The sequence below is a fragment of the Anopheles ziemanni genome, chromosome 3 (genome assembly GCF_943734765.1).
Source record: "Anopheles ziemanni chromosome 3, idAnoZiCoDA_A2_x.2, whole genome shotgun sequence".
NCBI classification, from domain to species: domain Eukaryota; kingdom Metazoa; phylum Arthropoda; class Insecta; order Diptera; family Culicidae; genus Anopheles; species Anopheles ziemanni.
In genome coordinates, this window is record NC_080706.1 from 28,971,460 (window position 1) to 28,993,997 (window position 22,538).

The window sequence follows — 22,538 nt, forward strand, 5'->3', positions numbered from 1 at the left end:
CCCCGTGGGTAACCTATTGGGTTTGCGCTTCTTTCTGTACATAACATCGCCCATGTCTCCACACGGCCAGCCTCTCAAATTTGGCTGTTTCTCTGACGTCTTTTACACTCATGTCTACTTCGATCTTTCATTTGCAGGCGATCACGGACAATTCGTTAGCCGTCGGCTCTACGGGCTTTCCTAAACTGACTGATGTTTATTGAAGCATGATCGCACTTTTCCCATCCCCTTCCGATCATCCCTACACCGACACCGCGCGTGTAGATTTAGTTTAATTTGATTTAGCTAAATACATAATACGTTACTACACCGCCATTCAGGCATTCCCCCAAACGTTTGCAGCTCACAGTTCATAAGTGAAGCAACCGTGAGCCGTACGGCGTCTCTCGCCATCGACAATCGACCCCAATCGATTGTTTTCACCCACCAAAACAGTACACAGAGACGCCTGTAGTTTGATTATGCGCGAAAAAGGAATACAGACAACGCTCCCCCTTTCTCTTTCCTAACGTGGCTAGGAAAGGAAGAAAAGAAGGGTCAACAGATAAAGTGTCCTTACCATTTTTTTTTCGGGCATCAGGGGGTGTCGATTTCATCTTCTACTTTCTTCGATTTTAATTCTATCGCGTTACATTTTTACAGTGTCGATGTACACGTACCCGGAACGAACGGTTGCCCGCGTGACATTACGAGGTGATTCCTCGGTTGGCGGCTTCGTGATGGAGTAAGCATTTTTCGTACCTTTGTCACTCCATCCACAAAAAGTTCAAACACACAAAGATATAAAACCAACGATGGGGAGGGGGATTATTAATAATTCCAGAGAAAATATCTCCCATCACCTCCCGATTTGGTCGCAATGAATTTCCCACGAACTCGGGTCCGTGGTGCGCCATGTGTTTTCACATAAAGGCTTACAGGTGTTTTGCAAATTAGGTTTGTTTGTGAAATATTTACATGTTTCACTTTTCAGTTGTTTCACCAAAGGATGGGTAGGGAATGTTTTTTGCACAAGGGTGTATCAGAAAACAAAACAAAAAACGGAAGAAAAAACCAATCAAACAAACTGTACATAGTGTAACGGAGAAACGAATTAAAAAGCCAATGTGGCAGAAGAAAATTATCAGGGATAGGATTAGAAATGTAACTTGCGTGTCTGTGTATGTGTCTTTTTCGTTTCCATGCATTACTCCACCAACGTCGTCGTCGCCGTTGTTACGTTAGGTTCCTCAGAAGGGATACTGTTGATATTTACACCGGGATATGGAGACCGGATACGGGGATGCGTAGGCTTTTTGTTGCATCTTGGGAGGGACGGGGAGCGGCTTATTTTCTTCCGTCTTCGATCATCGATCTTCCCCCCACAAAGGCTTACATTGCCTGTGCGTAAGTGGAAAGAGTCTCCCCCACTCGTACGTACAGGGTGAAGGAGCAGGAGGGACTGGTTTTGGATGAATGGGATGTGCAACGAGCTACCAAAGATGGGCCTATCACGGAACCACGCTCCCCCTCTATCTCTTCTTCCTTAGTAGTACTACTTTTAATAACTTATTGATACGAGTTTTAATATACAGATACGGTTGGCGTACGTTGCGCGAAGATCAGTTCAGTTTCTTCGGGTTGCGGAAATTGATGGCAATCCTTCCCGCGGGCTGTCTCTTCTCTCTCGCTGTTATTTTTTTTTTGTTTTTTGCCTAACAAATGGACGTTCGCCGTGCAAAGGATGGAAGTTTGCTATTCAAGCTGGCCACGCACGCACGCACACACGCACACACACGATCAGAGTTTTCATGGCGGAGCCGCCGGCTGGGGATGGTGGTATACATAGTTAGGTCTTCTGTCGTCTAACACACTCCCTCTCTCTCTCTCTTCTCTTGCTGATAAGTTCAATTTTTCAAAACCTTTGCGTACGACGGATGAGGTGGAGGCGGACCGTTTGCACCGGGTGTGGCCGCTTGGAACTTATGCTACTGCGCCGACGGATGCTGCTGCATGTGCATGACGTGCATGCTCTGCTGGTGATGGTTTTGCTGCGGTGCGGACGTGATGTTCTGGTAGATCGGCTGCACCACCTGGAGCGGACCGACCGGATTGCACATCGGGATCGTGTACGCCGTCGGTGGCTGATGGTGGACGGGCGCGTACGTCGGCGGGCCACCGCCGGCCGGCGATGGCTGCGGGCCCGGATGGTACTGTTGGTGCGGTTGGCCGGGCGAGGGCGTAGTCGAGGGTGGCGTCGCCGCCAGGTACTGCAGGGGCGCGGGCTGTGGTGCGTCGTAGATCGCGCGGTACTGCTGGTGGAATGCTGGCCCCGTTTGGAAGGGCTGCGTGTGGATGGCCGGCCCGTACGGCGTCGTGATCATCTGTAGCGGATTAGGCGCCAGCAGTGGCTGTCCGGTTGCGGCTGCCACCTGCATCTGAGACGCACCGACGGGAACTAAAAAATGGCCACCGGGGCCGGGAAGCAGGTTAGTAAAATTCGTTCCCCTACACCGGCTGTCCTTCCACACCCACTGCCTGGGGTAGTGTTGAGAAATGGGATCTTTATAGAACGCTGGGACTCGATCTTCCTGTGCAGATCGATCTCAAATCTGCGATCCGGATCGGTTTGATCGAGCCCCAGCTGGGATCGGATTTTCTCATCACCACCACTTCCGAGCTGGCGTGCTCGGGCAGGGCTGGTAGAAGGGCACACCGGTGAACAGACGGATGCCCATGGGGGAAGGGGGGATGGGCTTCTCCATTTATTTGGGAGGTTCTATTTTGGCTTGCGTACAAATGTCATTCCGGTAGCTACCTTGGCGTCCATTGCGAATACGCGTCGGTTGGCCCACGTGCGGATGCTGCTGAGCGACCGGGAATGAGGACTGGTTCACCACGTACTGCATCATGATCGGTTGCTGTATGACCTGCGGCTGGAACGAACCCTGCGCTAACGCGGCCGGGCCAGGCGTTTGCGGTGTGTGCGGGCTAGAAGACGTGTGACTTTTCAGTGGGCGTGCGAAATAAGGATTACCATTAATGATACTTATGTTACTGTTAGTAGTTGGTGGATGGCTTGCGGTAGTAGAACGGTTAAATGAGATTAATTATTGGGGTTTTTTTTATTGGATTTTGGCAGTTATAGTTTCGCGATGTTGCGATTCGAATTTGCGCGCGTTCATTCGATTTCGGGAGTCGTTTGCAACAATTTTGTTTTAGCAATAGCAGCAGTAGTAGTAGTAGTAGCATTAGTAGTAGTAGTAGTAGTAGCAGTAGCAGTTATGCGCCCCACACGACGATTATCATTTTGGCATTGTTTTGCGAGCGAATCAAAACGATTTTGGTTGGTTTTGTTTGGGTTGACCAATTTGTTATTTTTGATTTGATATGCACACACCACGGCGCGTTTAGGGCCGTTCGGGGTAATGATGGGCGTGATGTGGTGGTAAGGGTCACATATTTTGCACGGGCACATGTGAGGATGTGATTGATGGTTGTTGGTGGTGATGGTGGTGGTAGTAGTCGTGATCGTGGTCATGTGATAGAAAATGTGTGTGTTTAGAAAAAAATTAGGGTTATTAACATTAATTAATGGTGATGCGAAAGAAATTTTGACTACCACTATATCCTAACCATGGGGCAGGCAAAAGACACGTTTAAAATTGAATAGAAATTAGGCGACATGCAAAAAAAAACCCAGTTTCGTACCTAAACCAATTCACGCTCGTTCAACACTAGAATCGAAATAGTGGGCATTTTGACCGTCACGCAAATTGTATTTTTAATATCTCAACAACGACTGCATATTATTTTTTCTCTGTGTGCTTTCGAGCACATACTTTTTTCTGAATTTACATTTCTCTTTTTGAAAAGAATTCCGACCTAATCTTTTTTGCTTTACACCGAGCTAGCGGAACGATGGAGAGGTGCATCAACAAACCAAAAAAAAAGGTCCAAGATAGTCAACAAATCTACTAACAAGTAGCCGTTTACGGATTCGAAAAATCGTTAAATCTGACGAAGCGAATGTGGAAGAGCGATCAAAAAGACCGCCGAAAAGCGTTCCGGCAAGATTACAAGCGATGCATTCTAGTGTTGATATTAAAAATAGGAAATAAAGGAAGAAATCATAAGCCAACATCTGAAGGTCATGTTTTAAATGGTCATCCCTCGCTACCAAAATAAACAAGCATAATTAAATAAAGCATTAATCATGAACAATCTGTTCGTACTCTTGCCGAATTACAGCGTTATCAAAACAAAAAGCCTCGTGCTTCTTTTCTGTCCTTGATATGTTTGATGGTCGTAAAACGGTTTCTTATGTGATGGTTAAAATAAAGTGCAAAATGCGATAAGACATAAGACAACTTGATCGATCTCCAGAAACAGTACCCTCATGCGCAAAAAAACAAACTAAGGGACGATAACTCAAACCAAAAGTAAAAGCAAGATGTTTTCCTTAAAATCGAGTGTGATAAATAGTGAATCATAAAAGTATACAATCAACATTCAAACACACAAACACACACACACATATACAGATAGGGAGACAGATAGAGAAGAAGGAACGCTCTGGTGGCCAGAAAACGGCTACCGGTACATTCCGATACATACCGTGACGGGTTGGGGGTGCTTGGGCTGCGGGGCGTAAATGGTTTGGCCGCCGGATTCAGTGTAAAGACCTTCTTGGCCGTTGTTCCGGGTTTCTGTTCTCCACTTCCGGCACCACCGCCACCACCGCTGGCTCCATTGTCCGGCACACCACCTCCCGGGACGTTACCGGGTGTGTTCGGTGGTGGTGCTCCACTTACAACAAGCGTGCCACCGCCACTGTTCGGAGTGTTCTGACTGCCAGGAGGAGCTTGCTGCTGTGGCGGCGTTCCACCGACGGAGAGCGGCTGCTGCGGCCCACCCTGAGGTGGTGGTGGCTGTTGTTGGTTGGGCGGAGGTTGCTGTTGTTGCGAGACCAGGTGCGGGGAAGGAGCCGGTACCATGCCGGAGGTGGTCTGGGACGCCTGGTTCTGTTGGTTCTGGTTTGGGGGCACTTGTTGCTGCTGTTGCTGCTGCGGGTGTTGATTGGGGGCCTGCGGTGGTGGTTCGTTGTGCTGGCTCACCATTTTGGGCTGCGGCTGGTTCACGAGTGGTGGCGAACTGTGATCGAGGAGTGGCGGGGCCGAATGATCCGGCGGCTGCTGGCCCTGCAGCTGCTGCTGTGGCGGTGGAGGCTGCTGGTGCACGACCACGCCACCGTGTTGCGTCGGAGGGCCCGCTTGATGCTGCTGCTGGGTAGAGGGTGGCGGCTGTTGATGCACATTCGGCATGGGAGGTTGCTGCGGGGGAGCGAGTTTGAAGTCCTGGCCGAACTTGCGCAAGTTGTCGATCTCCATGTCCCGGTTGCGGGGGACCACTGGACGCTGAGGTTGCGGCGGTGGACCCTGAACCTGCTGCTGTTGTAGCAGCGGTGGCTGCTGTTGCTGCTGCTGCGGAGGCTGCTGTTGGACACCCATCATCGGTGGCGGCAAATGATGCTGCTGAATTACAACCTGCTGTTGCTGTTGTTGTTGTTGTTGTTGCTGCTGCTGCTGCTCGGGAGAACCGACGGATGGAGGTGGATGATGCGGTGGCACAACCGCATGGTGTGGATGCGCCATATGCATCGGAGGCTTGGACAGGGCCTGCATCTGCTGGGGGTTCAGCGATGGCGGAGGCTCAGTGTACGTCACCTGGGCCTGCGTGTTCGGGTACTGCCGTACCGCACGCTGTGGAAGAGGCTTCTGATTGCTATTTACATTCATGTTTCCACCCGCACCGCCACCTCCACCACCGCCGCCGCCAGGAGGCCCGGACATATCTCCCCGACCGCCATCGCCGTTCATCTTGTTCGCGTTCATAACCGACGCTTGCTGCACATGCGGCGGCGGCTGTTGCTGCTGCTGCTGCTGTTGTTGCGGGGGTGGCGCATGTTGCTGCTGGTGCTGCACGTGACCGTAAGGCGACTGGTTCGCGTGCATACCGTACTGCGGAGGGCCGGATGGATGCTGCATTACACCACCACCACCGTGTTGTTGCTGATTGTTCTGCGGAGGTTGCTGTGGTGGCGGCTGCTGCTGTTGCTGATGTTGCTGCACGGGCATCATCTGGCCATAGTTGTTCTTGTGCGGCGCCTGAGGGCTTGGCGGCTGTTGCTGCTGCTGCTGCTGTTGCTGGGAGTTTACGGAAACCGGTGGACCTCCGTTATTGTTGTTGTTATTGTTGGCTAGTGGTGGCGGAGTGCTTCGCACCAGCTTGCCTCCCTGGCCCGGCTTGCGTTTGGCCGGCACAATGTACTTCGTGTTCGAGGGCATCGCGTTGGTCGTGTTGTTATTATTGTTGGCCACCGCCGAGTTGCCGCCCGTATTGCTTGCACTGCTGGCGCTATTACTACTGCTTCCACCGCCGGTGCTACTGCTGTTGGAGTTGATAATGTTCGAGTTTTTATCGTTTATCGCCACCGGTGTGGGGGCGCTGGCGTTAGCCCCCGCTCCGGGAGGACCCGAACCGCCCGCGCTCGACGCTGCGGCGGGCGCGTTCACCGGACGACTGACGGCGGCAAAGGCGGCCTCCTCGTCGCCGTTCTCTACGTCGATGCGCTCCTTGTACACCGGATTGTTCTCGATCTCGTTCGCAATCTTCTCCGCCTCGAGCTCCTGCACCTTGAACTCTTCGCTGTCCTTCTTCTGTATCTGCACCGTGTAGCCGGACAGGGACTGGTCGAACGTCGAATGTACGCCGTAGATCGTCTCGTTCTTGTGGAACATCTCATTCACATCCCACCCGTCGGCGCTGCTGTCCAGCTCGAGGCTGCTGTTGTCGTACAGGTCGCCATTGAGGCTGCCACTTTCGCCGTCCCACGGTTCGAGCTCGCGGTCCTCCAGCCAGCTGGTGCCGTTGCAGCGCGAGATGGCCGTGTCGGTCTTGAAGGTGTCGCGCGTCGCGTACTCCAGGTCGACGTTCTTCGCCGCGAACGTTACGATGTCGTTCGGCTTGAAGATCAGCTTCTCGGTGAACGAACCCACGATGATTTTTGTCGTGTTGTCCGGTCCTACCTCAATGCGATGTGCCATTTCCAGCGCAACCTGCAGTGAAACAAAATTATTAATCCCGTTCTCCACGTGACCAACAAAACGAAACATACCGCAAACAGTGGGGAGAATGTCCGGAACACGCCCTCCCATATTTGACCGGCCGGTGTCTGGATTTGCACGATGTTGCCGACATGCGATGTGGCCGCGTATATAAATGGTGCATTGTTGTAAATGCCCTCCGCTTGAATCGAACGCTGCCGTGTGGTCCTGGAAACATTAGGAAATTAAATCATACATTACTAAACGGCGTTTGGTATAAATTTAAAATTAAAATATTTCGAAATTGTACACAATTTTCCAGCAAAATAGTTTATGGATTAACCGATGCATCTTCAAACAAAAAAAAACTTCTTGAAAAAAAATCGTTCGTCGTAAATCGTAAAGCATCAAACTGAACCATTTGCCAACGTTTTTCATATCTTTGCCTCATGCGCGCAAATATCGTTTCGTTTGTTTAACAACGGGTATTAGTTGTGTTGTAAATTTGAGAATATTTTGGTCACAAAACGCGCTTTGAAAAGGATTTTTTCTGCCAGCTTCGATTTCGTAACTTGTTTGAAGAAAGTTTTGCATTCGTTCCTTGTTTTTCAATATTTAAAGGGACGTTTCCATGTTAAAACAAGCACAAATAATGTGAAAAAGGGTTGCGGAATCGGGGGAACGGAATCTCATTGATGACATTTAATTGCTGTGATAAAAAGAAACTCAAACAACCCAAGACAGTACCGATAGATAGTAGTGCTGCAGCTCCATGGTGGCGGCGAAGATGTATCACAGATTCATTGTATGCACAACGTTTAACAATTCAAACGAAAAAGAAGTGATAATCGAATGATTCGAATCGAATGCACATACACACACAAAACCAACTTGACCGTTCCAAAATCTTGCAGACAGCTACCCGACCCGTCTGCTGCCCGCCAGTCGAGAACTGTGGCCCGAAACGAAACGTAGCCGTCACGACACTTCTTGGACGTTGCACTTGCACTTCACCGACGGGTGTTGATGCATCATCGTCTCACGGTTGCAACCCAAAACAAAGGCATGCACAGTCGGTGGCAAGCGCCTTTCAGCTCGTGAGATTACTCTTTTGCGTCGATCGTTTCGTGCGAATGGTGGCCATTCTGCATTCGCTGCTGATGCACCACGCCACACACTTACACACACTCAGTTAATGTGCATTACTACCGAGCCACCGTCGGTTTCCTTGTTTATAAACCGACCGTGTGCTATTGTCCTGCATTCCTGACCGGGACCGTTTGTGGCCGGGTGTAGGGGATCAGGTCAAGATTTACCGAGCGCAACTGTTTCTTGACTGCATCGTTGCACCGGTTGAAGGACACACACGCGTGACGGTGCAGTAACTTTTCCGGGTGGGATTCGTTCTGAGGAGACTCATTCAGCTACGATAGAGCTACACACTCACTCACAAAAACCCCATCATTCTCTCTCTTTCTCTGGGTAGAAATCGATGTCGATATCTCAGGATGTTCCGTTCAGGATGATAACGCTCTTTTTTTATCTCGTCGCAAGCAACAATAACATCGATCAGCACAATTGTGTGGGGGTGTGTCACTGACGGGCCCGAATGTATGTGTGTACTTAATTTTGTCCAACTGATGTTGAACACGGAACTTGCTGGGGCATTCGTCCTTTAAAGAACTGTCCTTTGATGTATTCAACAAAGCAACACGCGAACACAGAAATAGAAGTGCATTAAATAGGTTACACACAAACACGTAATTTACACACAAGTTTGGACAAAAAAAATCCCTATATTATTTGTCTTTCACACAACGGCCAGCCCCCGATGAGCTGATATTTTAATGGCACTTGTTACAAACAAATTCACTGATCCTTGTTTTTTTTGTCGTCAATGCTGTTAAGCAAGTACAGTTATCCGCAATCGACTGAGGACGAGTGACAAATTGGGCACCAAAAATTACGTTAAAAATGTTAGAAACGAGGGCACAAAGAACCTGTATCCTCAGCGTCGTACGGAACGAACCGGGAACTGGTGTTGCGCTGATTAAACTATATATAAATGTTGCTTCCTGTGCGGCCCCATCTCGGTTTCCTTCACATGAAAGACACACTAACTGTCCCCGCGGCAAAGCAGCACATTTTTGCACTATTCGGTTTGTTCGTGGTGTTCCCTAATCGTGCGTTCCCAACACAAAAGAGGGAAGATTATTTCAAAGCTGGGAAATAATTGTCTTACCGCACACCGGCAGTTGTGGTGCGTTAGAGTACATTACATTTATTTTTAAACCCCCACCAAAAAAGAAACAACACATGCGACACGCACAGGAAGTGTTGATCGCACTGTTATTCTATCTGAGCCCCGGTGCTGCCGGGTTTGTGGGATATTGGGAAGGATTTTCTTTGACGAACAACGAATCGAAAGTAGCGCCAATCCAATGATGGGAGGTTTTCTGTGTTGGGAGGTTTTTTTTGTGGCAAAGATTTCCTGGCAAGATTGGGATTTAAACACACAAAAACAAAATTCGAGTGTCTCAAACTCTTGCATGTTTCTGTTTACCCTGGACTAATAACTTAAAGTTTGTGGTTTCGATGCAACTTTTTACAACCGCCGGGCGCATACGCAACCGACGCGAAGAAAGAATACGAATGCTTCAATTATGCAACTGACGAAGACTTTTTCCACCTCCAGCACATCGCACGTTCGTCTCGGTAATAATAATAACCTAGAGCGGGATTCTGTTGAATGGGTTGAATTGTTGGCCTAGGAAAGCTATAAACTTCCCTAACTAGAAAACGACCTTTTCGTCCCAACAACGGACCCGAGGATCGTCTCACAAAGAAACCGCGATGGAGAGAAAACCACCACCATTTTGGCCATCGATTGAACATTGGGGCTGGTAAGTGAGCGAGTGAGCGAGAGGGCAGAGCCGTTTGGCGTTCGAAGGGGCAAAAATTGTGACTCCAAAAGCCACCACTCAGATGTGAACAATAAAGGACAGCACCATTTTGCTATATTTATTTGCAATGAAGTTTGCAATTTTCCTTGCCGACTCTGCGTGTTCTCACGATGCATTCTTTTGTAGGCGTTGTGAAAGCAGTTTTCTTTTTTATCAAACACGTACACACACACAAATACACGGTAGTAGACACACATGCACGTGCGTTGCTGCTGGTTAATCGGAAAATGTGTTCACATCATTTTCTCCAGTACCAGTGGGGCCGGACCACCATCATATCTCCGATAGGCAAAATGGGGTCAAACACGCACACATTCGGTGGCACACGGTCGCACTGGATCGAAGAGGGAGTTGCAATTTTCACGACTGTTTCACCACGGCATAGCTGTACGTCGCAAACCGTAAACGGGGCACTGCTTTTACGCCACCTTTAATTTTCCTTTTCGGCCACCGGAATACACCGGAAAAGCTTTCCTCCCCGGTGGGAGGCAGAAGAAAAGAAATCCTTAACCGAGACCCGAAAGCTCAACACGCACACACCGCTGGGAAGGAGCACAGCCCGACTGCGACTGAGGTTCGTCCCGAAGCGTTTTCCCGACCGCTCTTACCCGGTGTGTGCTCCGCGATGGGCCAAACCGAAAACCCTCTCGGCCTCTTTCGCTCTCTCCCGGTGGTGCCGGTGTCCCCAACACACGGTGCCATCCGGTTGTCCTTTCGCATGTGCTGAGTAGTGCGCGGTCTCCATGTGCACATACACGCAAAGACCGCTAATAAACGTCCCGGCGGATGGGAGACCGTAGAAGGTTGGGAAAGGTGTGTGATCGGAAAAACCATGAATCGAGCTCCTTCACTCGGCATGGTACAAAATATAGTGAGAAAATTTAAATTCTTTTCGCCAAAGAGATAGAGAGAGAGAGGAAAAGGAACACAAAAAATTATCGTTTGCCCCTTTCCCTTTCTTCCCTCCCTTCCAACAACCTTCAAACAAAGCAGCGATGCAATCCATCCGTTTCCTTAACTGCATCGGTTGTGCGTAAGTATAAGTAGTTCACTTTGGTCACCTTCCCTATTGCTTTCCTTTCACAAAACATAACATTTATCACACGACGACACTCTCGCGCCTCGGTTTACCGCTCGCCGAAAGATTTCCCATTCGTGGAAAATTCGAACCACATGTCGGCGGCGCAGGAGAAGTTTTCCGCACAAATACACTGTTTGATCCTGCTGTTCATTGTTCACCGCCCCACCGGATGACAACACGGAGGGGGGAGGATTTCATCGGGGAAAATGAGCGAGTAAAAACAGAGAAAAAGAGAGGGGCTAGAGAATGCGATTTTTCCGATACATGCCATGCTGGATGTGAGCATGAAGGTCCAGGAAATTCACCAACAAATACGTTTTCTTTGCGTGTGCATTTTAACTAAACGAAAGAGGTATTAAAGCTTGGTTTGTTTTTATGTGTTTTGGAAATTGTGAGGAAAACCTGCACGAGAAAGCGAAGGAAAACCCCAATCAATAAAGAATGGGAGAAAGGTCTCAATCGGCGGCACGGAAACAGGCAGGAGTAAGGATTTTTATGCTTCTTTGCCAATGCTCCCAAAGAGTGGTAAACATTTTTCCGGAGAGTGAGTGAAAGGGAGAGAGGGAGAGAGAAAGAGTAAGTTTTTCGCCAAAGCATACCGACGGACATGTGCTAGTGTTGTGTCCGGTGGCCGGTGGTACATATGTTTTCTAGGACACAAGGAAATTCACCCTCCACCTTCTCCTAAGCCCTCTTCCCTGTGCAACACTCAGAATCATCTGCGCGAAGGAAGAAAACCTTCTAGAAGAGTAAATGGGTTTATTTTAAATAAAAAAACTCCAAACCCTTTCTTTTACCGCACCGCCTCCTTTCCGGGGGCATATCCTTGCGAAAAGTCTGAATGAATTTTTACAACGCACTCTCGGGCAGCCTCGGCAGACAATGGGGATGGTATGACCGTGGAGTATGGCGGCACAACGTTACCACCGCGGTGCATTCAGTGATATTTTCCACGGGATCAGCGGCGTCGACCGTTGGCAGGTTGCCGGCTTGATACGTAGCCGAGGATCAACAATTGCATTGCAGCACCGTTGACGATCACGCGACTAAGATAATGGCACGTCATAAATCTGTTTATCAAATACCATCGTTTAAAATACGCCTGTGAACCCCATTTGAGTTTTTTTATTTGGGGAAAAGTTAATAGCTTCTCAGGTTTGGGTGACGAAAGGAGGACAATTCAAAGATCAAATTGCCACCGTAATATAATTCTATGGATTCTTTGGTAATTTTTCTACGTTTTACACCAATTCGTATTCAATGTGAGCAAAAGCCTTGAAAAACATTTGAGTTCCGTACCCAACCGGGATTGAAGTTTTTTTTTGTTAAACTGTATCTCTAGTATTTGCTTAATATGACCTGGTTAATAGTTGACAGATATCTGTGTGATTGGACCATCTTTTCTAAATACTTGTGATTCCTCAAAGATCGCTAGGAGATGTTGCAATCATTCACACAAACAGGTTTAAAATGGATATGCTATTGTTTATTTATATACACCGGTAGGCAATCAAAGTCAGACGCTAAAAAATTGAGCAATCTTTTTACTTTCAGTTAAGTTCTCTTCTTCCCGAAATTACTATCGACACGAAACTTTACATGGGATTCCTTCTATCTATCCTCTTTACGAATATACTCTAAAATATATCATTTGCTTAAAATATGGCAAACGAGCGAAATAAGTCTTTTTCAAACGAGCACCAGACAAATCACTTGGAAGTTATTGTTGGATTATTTGGTAGCGTACCAATGCTAATTATACATTTTTAACTAGTTAAAAACTAGTTTTTTAACAGATTTTTAACTAGTTAATAACCTTTTTTGCGAACTCTGAAAAAAATTCAAACAACTATTTAAAACAAAACGAAAAAATATGCTACCATTATTCCTTCACTTTCTTCCAATTATTGCCACAGATACAGAATTTCCACTTATCATTTTTACATATTGTTTTGTAAAGGGGAAGATTAGGAAAAGTCCCCTGCGAAGGTGCGTGTCGTTATCTGGTTTAGAGAAGACGATAAGAATGCTTAAAGACTGGTCGACTGCCTGCTATACTGTAGGATCTAGAAATTATGTCAATGAACAACATGTTTGAATAGAAGATTTAATATACGGCAGAGATGGAAGAATTTTCAAGTGTTGAAGTTTTACATAACTTAAGTCAAATTTACTGTACACATAAGGTAAATAATGTTGAGAGAGCTTCGAAGATCAAGTATGTAAGGAACCAAACTAATTCTGTGAGAAGATCGCTTCTTACTTTTCGTCTCAAAAGCTCCAAGACAAACAATCTCTATACTCAAACAATCAGAAGCATTAAAATAACATATGTTTGTGCTAACATGGTACCAAAAACGATTGTCCAGGTGTTTCCGTACAGGATAAGTTTGGCTATTTTCATTTTTAAGTCAAGCTAACATGCTTACCATCTCCCATCAATAGCAGATTCCCCTACAAAAAAATGCTTAAGCAGGCAAAATAATATGCACAGTAATTCCAAAGCAATTCCCTTTTTCGCCGATTACGTGATCGCGTCTATACATATGTTTTGGGAAGAAGAGTAAATCCTCGCCATCGCGTGGTAACGTTGCGTCAGCCAGCAAGGCTTGCGGACAAAATCAATGCTGCCCAAAATAACCACGACTGTTTAGCGGTCGATCCGAAGTTAGCATCGAAGCATAAACAATGATCAGTCGCGTACATTAACTAAGCAGCGCTCCAGCAACCATGTGTCTTGTTCGGCGACACATTGTGAAACAGCGTTCGCTGGATTTGACAGCCGTCTGTTTCAACGGGACTTTGGATCCGTCATGTTTTAAATGGATTTATCAAAACACGGATGTGTAAAGTAGATTTGTTTTTCAGTTATAAAGATGAACTTTTCAATACGATGCTTACCTGGCCGGACCGGGCCTAGTTTTGCTGCGCTTGCTCATATCGCTACTGCTGCTGCTGTCGTCCGAGCGGCTCAAGGAAGAGCCTTCTCTACGGTTTCGCGTCGGGACTGGAATTTTGACTATCTTTTCCTGCGCGGGAGTGCTTTGCTCCCTTCGCCTGCTGCACTTCGTCGTTGTTGGCCTTTCTTTCGCTCGTTTGCCTTCGCGGTGGGCAAATCGTTAAAACACGTCCGTTGACGACAGAGGTGAACTCGCTCGCTGAGGATTGTTTCCGGTTGTCCTTATAGTCACAAGTGGAAACCTTTGTGCACCTAATCCTTCCAATTCTTCCGTTCCCCGTTGCAGTTTTCGTGACCCACTTGACACTACCTGATCTGCACAAAAACACAACAGTCACACTGACACATGCATTCACATGCACACAAGGGATCTTTAACTTCCCCGGGGGGGCCTCGCAACCCCTGCTCTTTACGCAGTCAATCGCAATTTCCTACCAATGCAGTCCGGGCGACTTCCCCGTCGAGTGCAGCTCCACCAACTTAACCGAATCTTTTATGTAACCAACGCAACGCACGTACGAACGAACGAAAAGCAAGCTATGCTGGCCTGTGTGTTGCCGTGGCACTAACGTACCGCTGTCACTTTGACGCGCGCGGTTCAATCGCTAAACCGACTTTCCCTTTGGTTTTCGCTGGTTCACTCGGACGCACACTTGCAACGACGATGCTTGTTTTGTAGGAAAATCGGTTTCTCTTTTCCCTTCGCCTCGTACCGCTGCAGCACCCTCGACCAAGAGAGGGTTGGTTGATTTTCCACAATGTCGCGAAGCTTCTTCGCGATTACGATGCACCGGGTCTCGTGGGATGGCGGATACGCTGTCGGACGGGACGGTGATGGCGGCAATGCTGGGGAAATGTTTTCTTGGAAAACACGCACTTTCGCGAATACAGATTCTGCTGCTCGCGCGTTGTAGTCTGTGCCCGTGTGTGGCGAATTACGCACTTTCTTCGCGACTGCTTCACTCGGGAACCATGCGGGCCCTTGTTCTGCTGCTAGAGCGTCTTTGAGCAAACACTTTCGTTTCCGTCACACGGATGCAGAACGTTGCTTGCTTTGTTTGCCCTCCTTTGCAATCTTCGTCCAGTTGCATGTGGGGTTCGGGAATATGGATCCACCTAAATCAAGCAGCCAACTACAACCGTCCGGGTGGGTACGTTGTGTCGTATCACGATGAATATCCAGCGGGCGTATGGAATCGCAAATTTAGCACGATCGAGCCGAAATGTGCGGGACTCCGCGCAAATGGTGACGATGGCGATGCTGGCGAGGAAACACAACCCCTTTCGCAGCACAACACGAACCGCGAGTGGAATAATCCACCGGAGGAGGCAATGCTACGCAGTTGCCTTCGGTTTGCTGCGCGCTACCAATTACATCGACGATTGCGCTTTAATTCGCGAGATTTCGATACGATTTCAACAATACAAAGACTGTATGGTACAAAACTGCTGCTGCTGCTGCTGCAAAACTGGTACAAAACTGCTGCCAAGATTTCATCTGCCATCTTGGACTAGTGTTGGCAGAACCGTGATTCGGAAGACTCGAAAACTCGCTCCGTATTGTTTGAATTTACAGCGCAGTAGATTGTGTACAATCGGATTTTATTTCGTCAATAATTCGAAAAATTTAACAAACGATAGAAATAATCGACAAATTTGATATTCATACATGATATGACGGATTGGGATTCGGACTTGGAGATCCGGATCTCAGAATGGATTCGAATCGAAAGATTCGATTCCCTGCGGGGATTTAATTTTCCCACGACTACAAATGACCTATCATCGAAACCAGTAATTCCTATTATTGGAACTGAACTGAACCCATGCGTTTTCGGCGGGCAATTGTTAAATATTTAAATGAGATATTTATTTCTTTTCATAAGCCAACAAATATTTAACGACAAAATAAATATGACAATATATCTTGTGCTTTGACCAGGTTAAAATTTAAATAAACCCTAGCACCTCGGTATACATTTTGAAATATGTTGCCTGAAAGTTTGGTTAAACAAAATTGGAAAAATGGAAAATCCGCAATATCCATAGGAAAAACCTAGTGAGAAACTCTAAAAGCATACCTGTAAAATAATAGATTTTGCACGGGCAGTGAATGTTCTCCGTATGCTATTTTATTTACCTACGCCACATATCTTTGGCGTTGTCGGTTGAGCATCCTTTGGTTCAGTGCAAATCTTCTTTCAATACAGAAATGTCCACGCGAGATAATAGAAAATCAGGAAAGATTTACAGGCGGCGTAACAAACAGCAAGCCGAATTAGCCAAGCAGTATGAAGCGTTCGAAGAACAGGAGCACAAATGTTCAGATCGTAGCAATTCCGTTGTTCTCGGTAAGTTGGTTAGTATGGTGTCTTTTATTATATGTATGTTCTTATTATACTAGTTGCTGAACTATATTGATTACATCAATGTTTCGTGTAGTTTTCCCGGTTAATTTACTAAATTTGCTATTTTTAATTTTTAAAAATTTATTTTAGCATCACCAGCAACCAGAATAGTTGAAATGAGTGAGTCACAAACAAAAGGACTAAGAAAATGTGGTTGTGTAAAATGCAGAAAACAGTCTGAAGTGAAATAAGGAAATTCAAAAATCCGGCGTCAATTACACCGCCTTTGTAGAAGAAGTATGAAAATGGGCCTGTGGATTTCAACAACAGGATTACAACGATAAACTAGATGATCTCAGCAGTAATATGTGATGAGCTAGAGATGTAGAAAATGGTATAAAAAAGCCGCTAACTTGTTTAAAATGAAAAAAGATTCTTTATTATTTGTTCAACTGTAGCTGTAAACAAATCCGAAATAGATCAATTAATGTCCTTTAGTTGCTATATGGTGTTCAATAAGGTATGATACAGTTCTTTCGTGTTGCATTCATAATGAATCGTTTTATGTTAGCTACAAGTAACGAACTTCTCTGTTTACCAAAATGAAAAAAAGTGTCAATTATTTCCAAAAACATCCGTTTTCCTTCGAAATTGTAAAATTTCGGATCGTTTTGATTGTGCTCTTGTGAGTTATTTTGTCAAGTTAGTCAAAAAAAAAAACAAGTTTAGTTGCTGACGACTCACACACGCTCGTACTACGTAAGGACCTTCCTTTGTTGCATCCTGATTAAATCCTTATCATGTACTGCCACACGCACCGAGCGAATCCAGAAAGGAAAGTAAATCTAATTTTCTCACAATTGATGGGAAAATGCAATCAACCGGAAAATGATCTCGTTCCACGCTCGTTGCATCTGGCGACTGTCCCAAAACGGCCGCGTTCGCTTTAGTCTCTATCGAAATGTCTCCGGGAGCGGATCGGATGGCAAAATCCGATTCAAAACTAGAAGCCAGCTTGCGGGACCTGCTGAAAGCAATAGAGAAAGCAAACCTCAAGGAAAAGGAAATTTACGCATTGTTCGGTCCGGTTCGGTGGCGTTTGTGGCGTAAAGTGGTGTTCCGATGGTGTACCGGAATGCTGATGTTTATGGCCATGTGCTTAGCCGTCGTTTACGTTCCAACGGTGAACTGGCATGTGGCGGCAGTTGGCCGGTTGGTCATGCTCGAGCTCCTACCATATTGGGATTGGACTCCACTGTATCGTGCTAAATGTTTGATTGCTAAATCAAGTGAAAATGCTGGCACGGATAAATTGGAAATACTACCAGCTTTTCCGGACGATTGTGCCGTTTGCCAGAATGTGGGTAAGTACTGGTACTTGGAAGAACTCGTCGGAACAATAGTTTTGCATATTTTGAAATGTGTTTTAGAAACAATTTCATCGCGCGAAAATGTGTCCTACGAAACATTATTTCGACATCACCTGATTCGCAAAGTTCCAACCGTCGTCAAGAATGCCCATCCACCTTGGAATGCAAACGTACGCTACGGAAGCGATTGGAAAAGATTCGCAGCGGACCTCGAAGACCTGCTGTTCGCCAATCCTTGCGACTTTCGCACCAACCTTCTGTTCAAAGCTTCCACGGCCAAGACGTCCGCTCTGGCGCGCATGCTGGACCTCATTGGCGAATTCAAATCCGATGCCGAAGGCCCCGACGGTTGGTTCGTTCAGCTGCGAAACTGTGCTCTTAAACCGCTGAAGAAAACGAGAGTCATGTTCCGAAAGCCATACTTCTACGCCCCCCACTGGGAACCGCCATACACCAGCTGGGTGCTGCTTTCGCAGGCCTACCGAGGATCGTTTGAACTGACACCGCATGTGGCCGGACTGGTGATAGTGAACCAACTGCGTAGCCAGCTGCAGCTAACGCTAAGACCACGAACGGAATGTGAGGGATTATGTCGTCCCATGTGGCTTACGCTTCGGGAGCAGCAATCTTTGGTGTTTTCTACCGCCCTGTGGAACTTGAGCTACTTTCCATCGGAACTTAATCAGACTTCCGTGACGTTCGTTACCGAAACGTACGAAGATGTGTAAAGTCCACATTAGTATTTTTTCAAATCTATTTCCTGTTGGCTATTAGCAACTGATTGAAACATGCGTGTTTTGCATGCATGGTGAAATAAAGACCGACTTCGAAAGATAAAATTAAACGTTGAAAGAAACAAACCAGTTCGACTCAGTAATGTTTAGTTGATTTATTCACATCATTGGTTCCCAGTGTGTTTATCAGCTATGTTGTTTCATATCATAACATTTGTATCATCTTAACAATCATTGCATTTCATCGTTCATCATTTAAACCATAGATCGCTCGTCTGTTTCTGTTGTTCTTGCTGTTGTGGTTGTTTTGTTTCGCTTTCTGTTCTGTTGAGGTGTACGAGTGTGTTTTTGGATTTTAGTTTTGTTTTTTTTTTTTGCTTTTATCGTTTATGTTGGAAATGGGGATGTTATGTTAGAGTGTTGCCACTAGAGGGAGCAAGGGCGGTCGCATGTTTAGCTGGACTGCGCCATTTAGAGGGTGGTGTGTATTCGCCATCTAACATGTTGAAGGAGAAGGGTAAAATTGAAACTAGAGCCTGTGACATGGTGTGGACGAAGCGTAACAAAATATTGCAGAAAAAGCTCTCTGTCTCCATTTGTGGCCCTTATGGTGGCCATAAACGGGTTACGTTGTATGCTGCTCTATTCTTCCTTTACTTATACAACTTTTGGAATTATCTTCTTGTAAGTAGCTGATTAAGGTGAATGCTAGTGCTATACGGCGATTCATGTTTTTGTTTCGCCTTCCTTCGTTCGATTTTGTTCGTTTTCGCAAGCGTTTTTTTTATTGCAAGTTGTACGTAATATTTAGTGTTATTATGACATGTTGGATGTTGGTAAGAGTAGGTTAGAGTTCAGAGAAAAGCGTAGAGGTTGGTGTTTCGTAGTCTATGCTGAGTTAGAGTTAGTGTTTGTAGAGCAATGTTTATTACTTTGGGACCAAAAAACGGTAAAAGAATTAATAAAGATTTGTATTTGTTTGTATGTTCTGTCACGCACGAGAAGAGCAATTACCGAAGTTTGGAAAGTACCGAGAAATTTCTTAATTTAAGTGAAAACGAATAGATGCTGTTTTTATCTCTCAAACTGCATGAAGATGAAACATCATTCGAGAAACTATACGTTGTATTGAGTTATCGCGACGGTTTCGATAGGAGTTTGAACAAGATTTTTTAATTTGCTCCATTACTATTTGTAACGCACCTATGGACGAAACGGAATCAAAAGACCAAACCGTGGCCCTACTAGCAGACCTCTACGAGTTCAATTGTACGGTCTCGTTCGTTCGCTCGTTCGTTCGTTCATGAGGACTCATCTCATCCGATGTTTAAATCTCGACTGCTGGTACAGCGGCTTCACAATAGAACTTGAAACAATTATCGAACTTCAAGTGGTCGACGTTACGGAGCGACCCCCCACCTTGTACTACCGCTACCGCTCGTAACAATCACGCTGAAGCTTTGAACCTTCTGCCCGGATACCAAAAGTGGTCGTGTGGATGTTGTGTCAATATGGTGGTAGTGTTCAATTGTTTCTGTGTAGAGTGACGTGTGGGGTGTTTGCTTGTAATGCGTGTTTGTTTGTCCGCTCCACAACTCGCCCGCCTCGCTTATGCCAATCTGCAATCGTTCGGCCCTAGAATACGGGGGGAGGTTTGAAAATGGACTGTAAACGGTTGTAAAATAATAGACGATTGTCATTGTTTGGTTTTGGTTTGTTTGTTGGGTGTAAGGTGTAAGTTAAGGTGTAATTTGATTTTTGGTTTTTTATTTTATGTTTTTTTTGCAAGTAAGTATCAATAGCTGAGGAATGGTGTAAAGGTGTAAAAAACAAGTTGCACAACGAAAAGTAAGTAAGTAAATTTGGAAAATAAAAAAAATAGCAATTCAGCCCGCAATCGTTAATCTTCACCGGCATGGCCAAGTCGTTAGCTGGTCATGTATCTGTCCAGTTCGATCGCGAATAGCTTGTGGCGGTTTCAAGGAGTTTTTTTTGGTAACATACGCAATCGAAAGCCAATACAGCGACGAGAATGAGTGTTAGAACGGGCGTGTACTTACGATTTACGAAGAGCATGGCGATTACAGTAGTGGCAGCGTGCTGTACGACAGCCGTATAACAGTTATTCAATCGATCGATCGTAGTAAACCACCGCGCACGCGAAAAGGGAATTCCGAAGCGAACTTCCACTACATATTTCTACTTTCTTTCTGCTTACCGCTGGAAGCCACCACGACCCAGTGTATGCCAATCCGAAGAGCGTCATCTTCCTGTTAGTGTGAGTATATGCGTGTGTGTGTGTGTACAAATGGATGTGCATTTTGAAACTAAGGAGTTCAGGAGTAATGCTGTGTCCGCAAAGGATGGCCTTGTTATCGGAAAACATAGTGAAGTGAGCTTTTCGAGCAGTGACATGAGAATGGCGGAAAGTTTCGAGAAGATAAAGTCAAGGCTGCTTCCCACTAAAACGGAGCAGCTGGTAATCGCACAACGATGTACGCCGATTGTTTATGTGCGTTTCACTTGCGTTTTTTTTATCATGCTTTCTGGTTTATTTCTTTAGTTTTTCTCGTTCACGAAAACAATAGTTTGCCTGAGCACGCGCGTCAGCATTCACGTGGGTTTTACGTGTATTGTAAGTTGTTGGCTCACTAATGGCTAGTTAAGCAGGATATGCCCTCTTGTAGGATGGTGCACAAGTTGTTTCATTTTATCGTTTTTTTTCAAGATTCACCCTGAACTTATATGTTCATCGTAACTGTCTTATCAGTTCACCATCCCCAGTTAAGCCGACGGGGCGCTTAATTTCTGTGTGTGTTCTGTGTGGGGAATTATGTTCGTTTTTTTATGACAATTTTCCCAAAACAAGCAGTTTATAAGTGCCGCTTTCAGCACTCATGGTGTCCATCGTAACGCAAACGTACGCCTTAGTACTGGCCTAACGGTGAATATTTTAAGCATTAAAGTGTTTATGTAGGTGTCATTTTTTATTGTAGTGGATTGTAACTTTCTTCGACTGCCACCAGTGTCGTTTCACCGCTTGTGTTTTTGACGACCTGCAGAATAAAGCGGTGAGTTGGTGATGGGGGTATTTATACTTTGACCACACGCTCGTATTCTTGTGCCTTTAATCTTCCTTCCGCCAACAAGCCTTTGCGTCGGGTACTTATCTCATATCACTTCTATATCTGACTGAACGACAGCCACCCGGAGATCTCATTTACCATGCTCGTGCTGGCCAGGTTTACTTATCCGTATTCTCTTGGTTTTCTTTTCCTTCTTTTAATGAATAAGTTTCAATAATTTATTTGTAAATATGTTCAATTTAATTATGGTGGGTAAACATTTGTGGTCGTTTTTTCTTTGTTTCACTTTTGAATTCATTTCGTTTATCCTCACCCGATGCGGTCAGCCGTTTAAAGGTGTCTACTCCGTGTGCTTATTGTTGATACGATTCTGTCGCACAATTGCCAGCCAAAACTACGCACGAACGAGACGCGAAACTATGATCCTTAATCTGGTGGAGTTTTTTTTTGTGGAAATGTACACAGCACCATATTCATGGAGTTGCAGCATGCTTCGCAATCAAAGCAGCGTTTTCCGGATCTAACGTTTTTCTCACGCGATTACAATACTGCTGTCTTGGTTGTTATCGTACTGTTATTTTTATACTATAAGATTCGGTTGTCGTCTGTTCAGTGGTCTGTAGTGTACGCGTTTATGCGCAGTTTTTAAATTTATATTTACAGTCCTATCCTATCCATTTCTTTCGGCTTGTGATGTTGATTCTCGTTAGTTTACTGGAAATTACATTACCCCCCCTTCGCAGACGTTTACTCCGTGTTACTTTACCGTGGTCTACTTATTGTGGTTTAATCCAATATGTTCTGTTTTTCGACTGATTTTTAAGTAGCATTCTAGACTCTTGTATTAGTTTTTTTTCTTGCGTATATTTCTAGTTTGATGATAAAGAGTTACTGTTTTCTGTTTTCCGTGCC

At 45.8% G+C, this 22,538-nt stretch overlaps 2 protein-coding genes across 2 annotated transcripts; one reads left to right on the forward strand and one right to left on the reverse strand.

The window, feature by feature from the left end:
- Positions 1-1,915: 1,915 nt before the first annotated feature.
- Positions 1,916-14,124, reverse strand: LOC131286448 (ataxin-2 homolog). The gene is made up of 5 exons (XM_058315397.1): positions 14,031-14,124; positions 7,157-7,313; positions 4,597-7,097; positions 2,777-3,057; positions 1,916-2,437 (listed from the first exon to the last, which is right to left on the reverse strand). The coding sequence occupies exons 1-5, from the start codon at positions 14,066-14,068 to the stop codon at positions 1,968-1,970; spliced, it is 3,447 nt and encodes a 1,148-aa protein (XP_058171380.1). The 5' UTR covers positions 14,069-14,124; the 3' UTR covers positions 1,916-1,967.
- Positions 14,125-17,397: 3,273 nt separating this feature from the next.
- Positions 17,398-18,534, forward strand: LOC131284486 (uncharacterized). Its single transcript, XM_058313346.1, has 2 exons — positions 17,398-17,800; positions 17,867-18,534. Exons 1-2 carry the CDS (start codon positions 17,398-17,400, stop codon positions 18,532-18,534), a joined length of 1,071 nt encoding a protein of 356 aa, XP_058169329.1.
- Positions 18,535-22,538: the final 4,004 nt, after the last annotated feature.

Coding starts and splice junctions, on each gene's coding strand:
- LOC131286448 (XM_058315397.1), bottom strand. CDS start 14,068: ATGAGCAAGCGCAGCAAAACTAGGCCCGGTCCGGCCAG. Junction 3,058..4,596: donor AGCACCCCCAACCCGTCACG/GTATGTATCGGA, acceptor TACTACCGCAAG/CCATCCACCAACTACTAACA. Junction 2,438..2,776: donor TAGCTACCGGAATGACATTT/GTACGCAAGCCA, acceptor GCCATTTTTTAG/TTCCCGTCGGTGCGTCTCAG.
- LOC131284486 (XM_058313346.1), top strand. CDS start 17,398: ATGTCTCCGGGAGCGGATCGGATGGCAAAATCCGATTCAAAACTAGAA. Junction 17,801..17,866: donor TGCCGTTTGCCAGAATGTGG/GTAAGTACTGGT, acceptor AATGTGTTTTAG/AAACAATTTCATCGCGCGAA.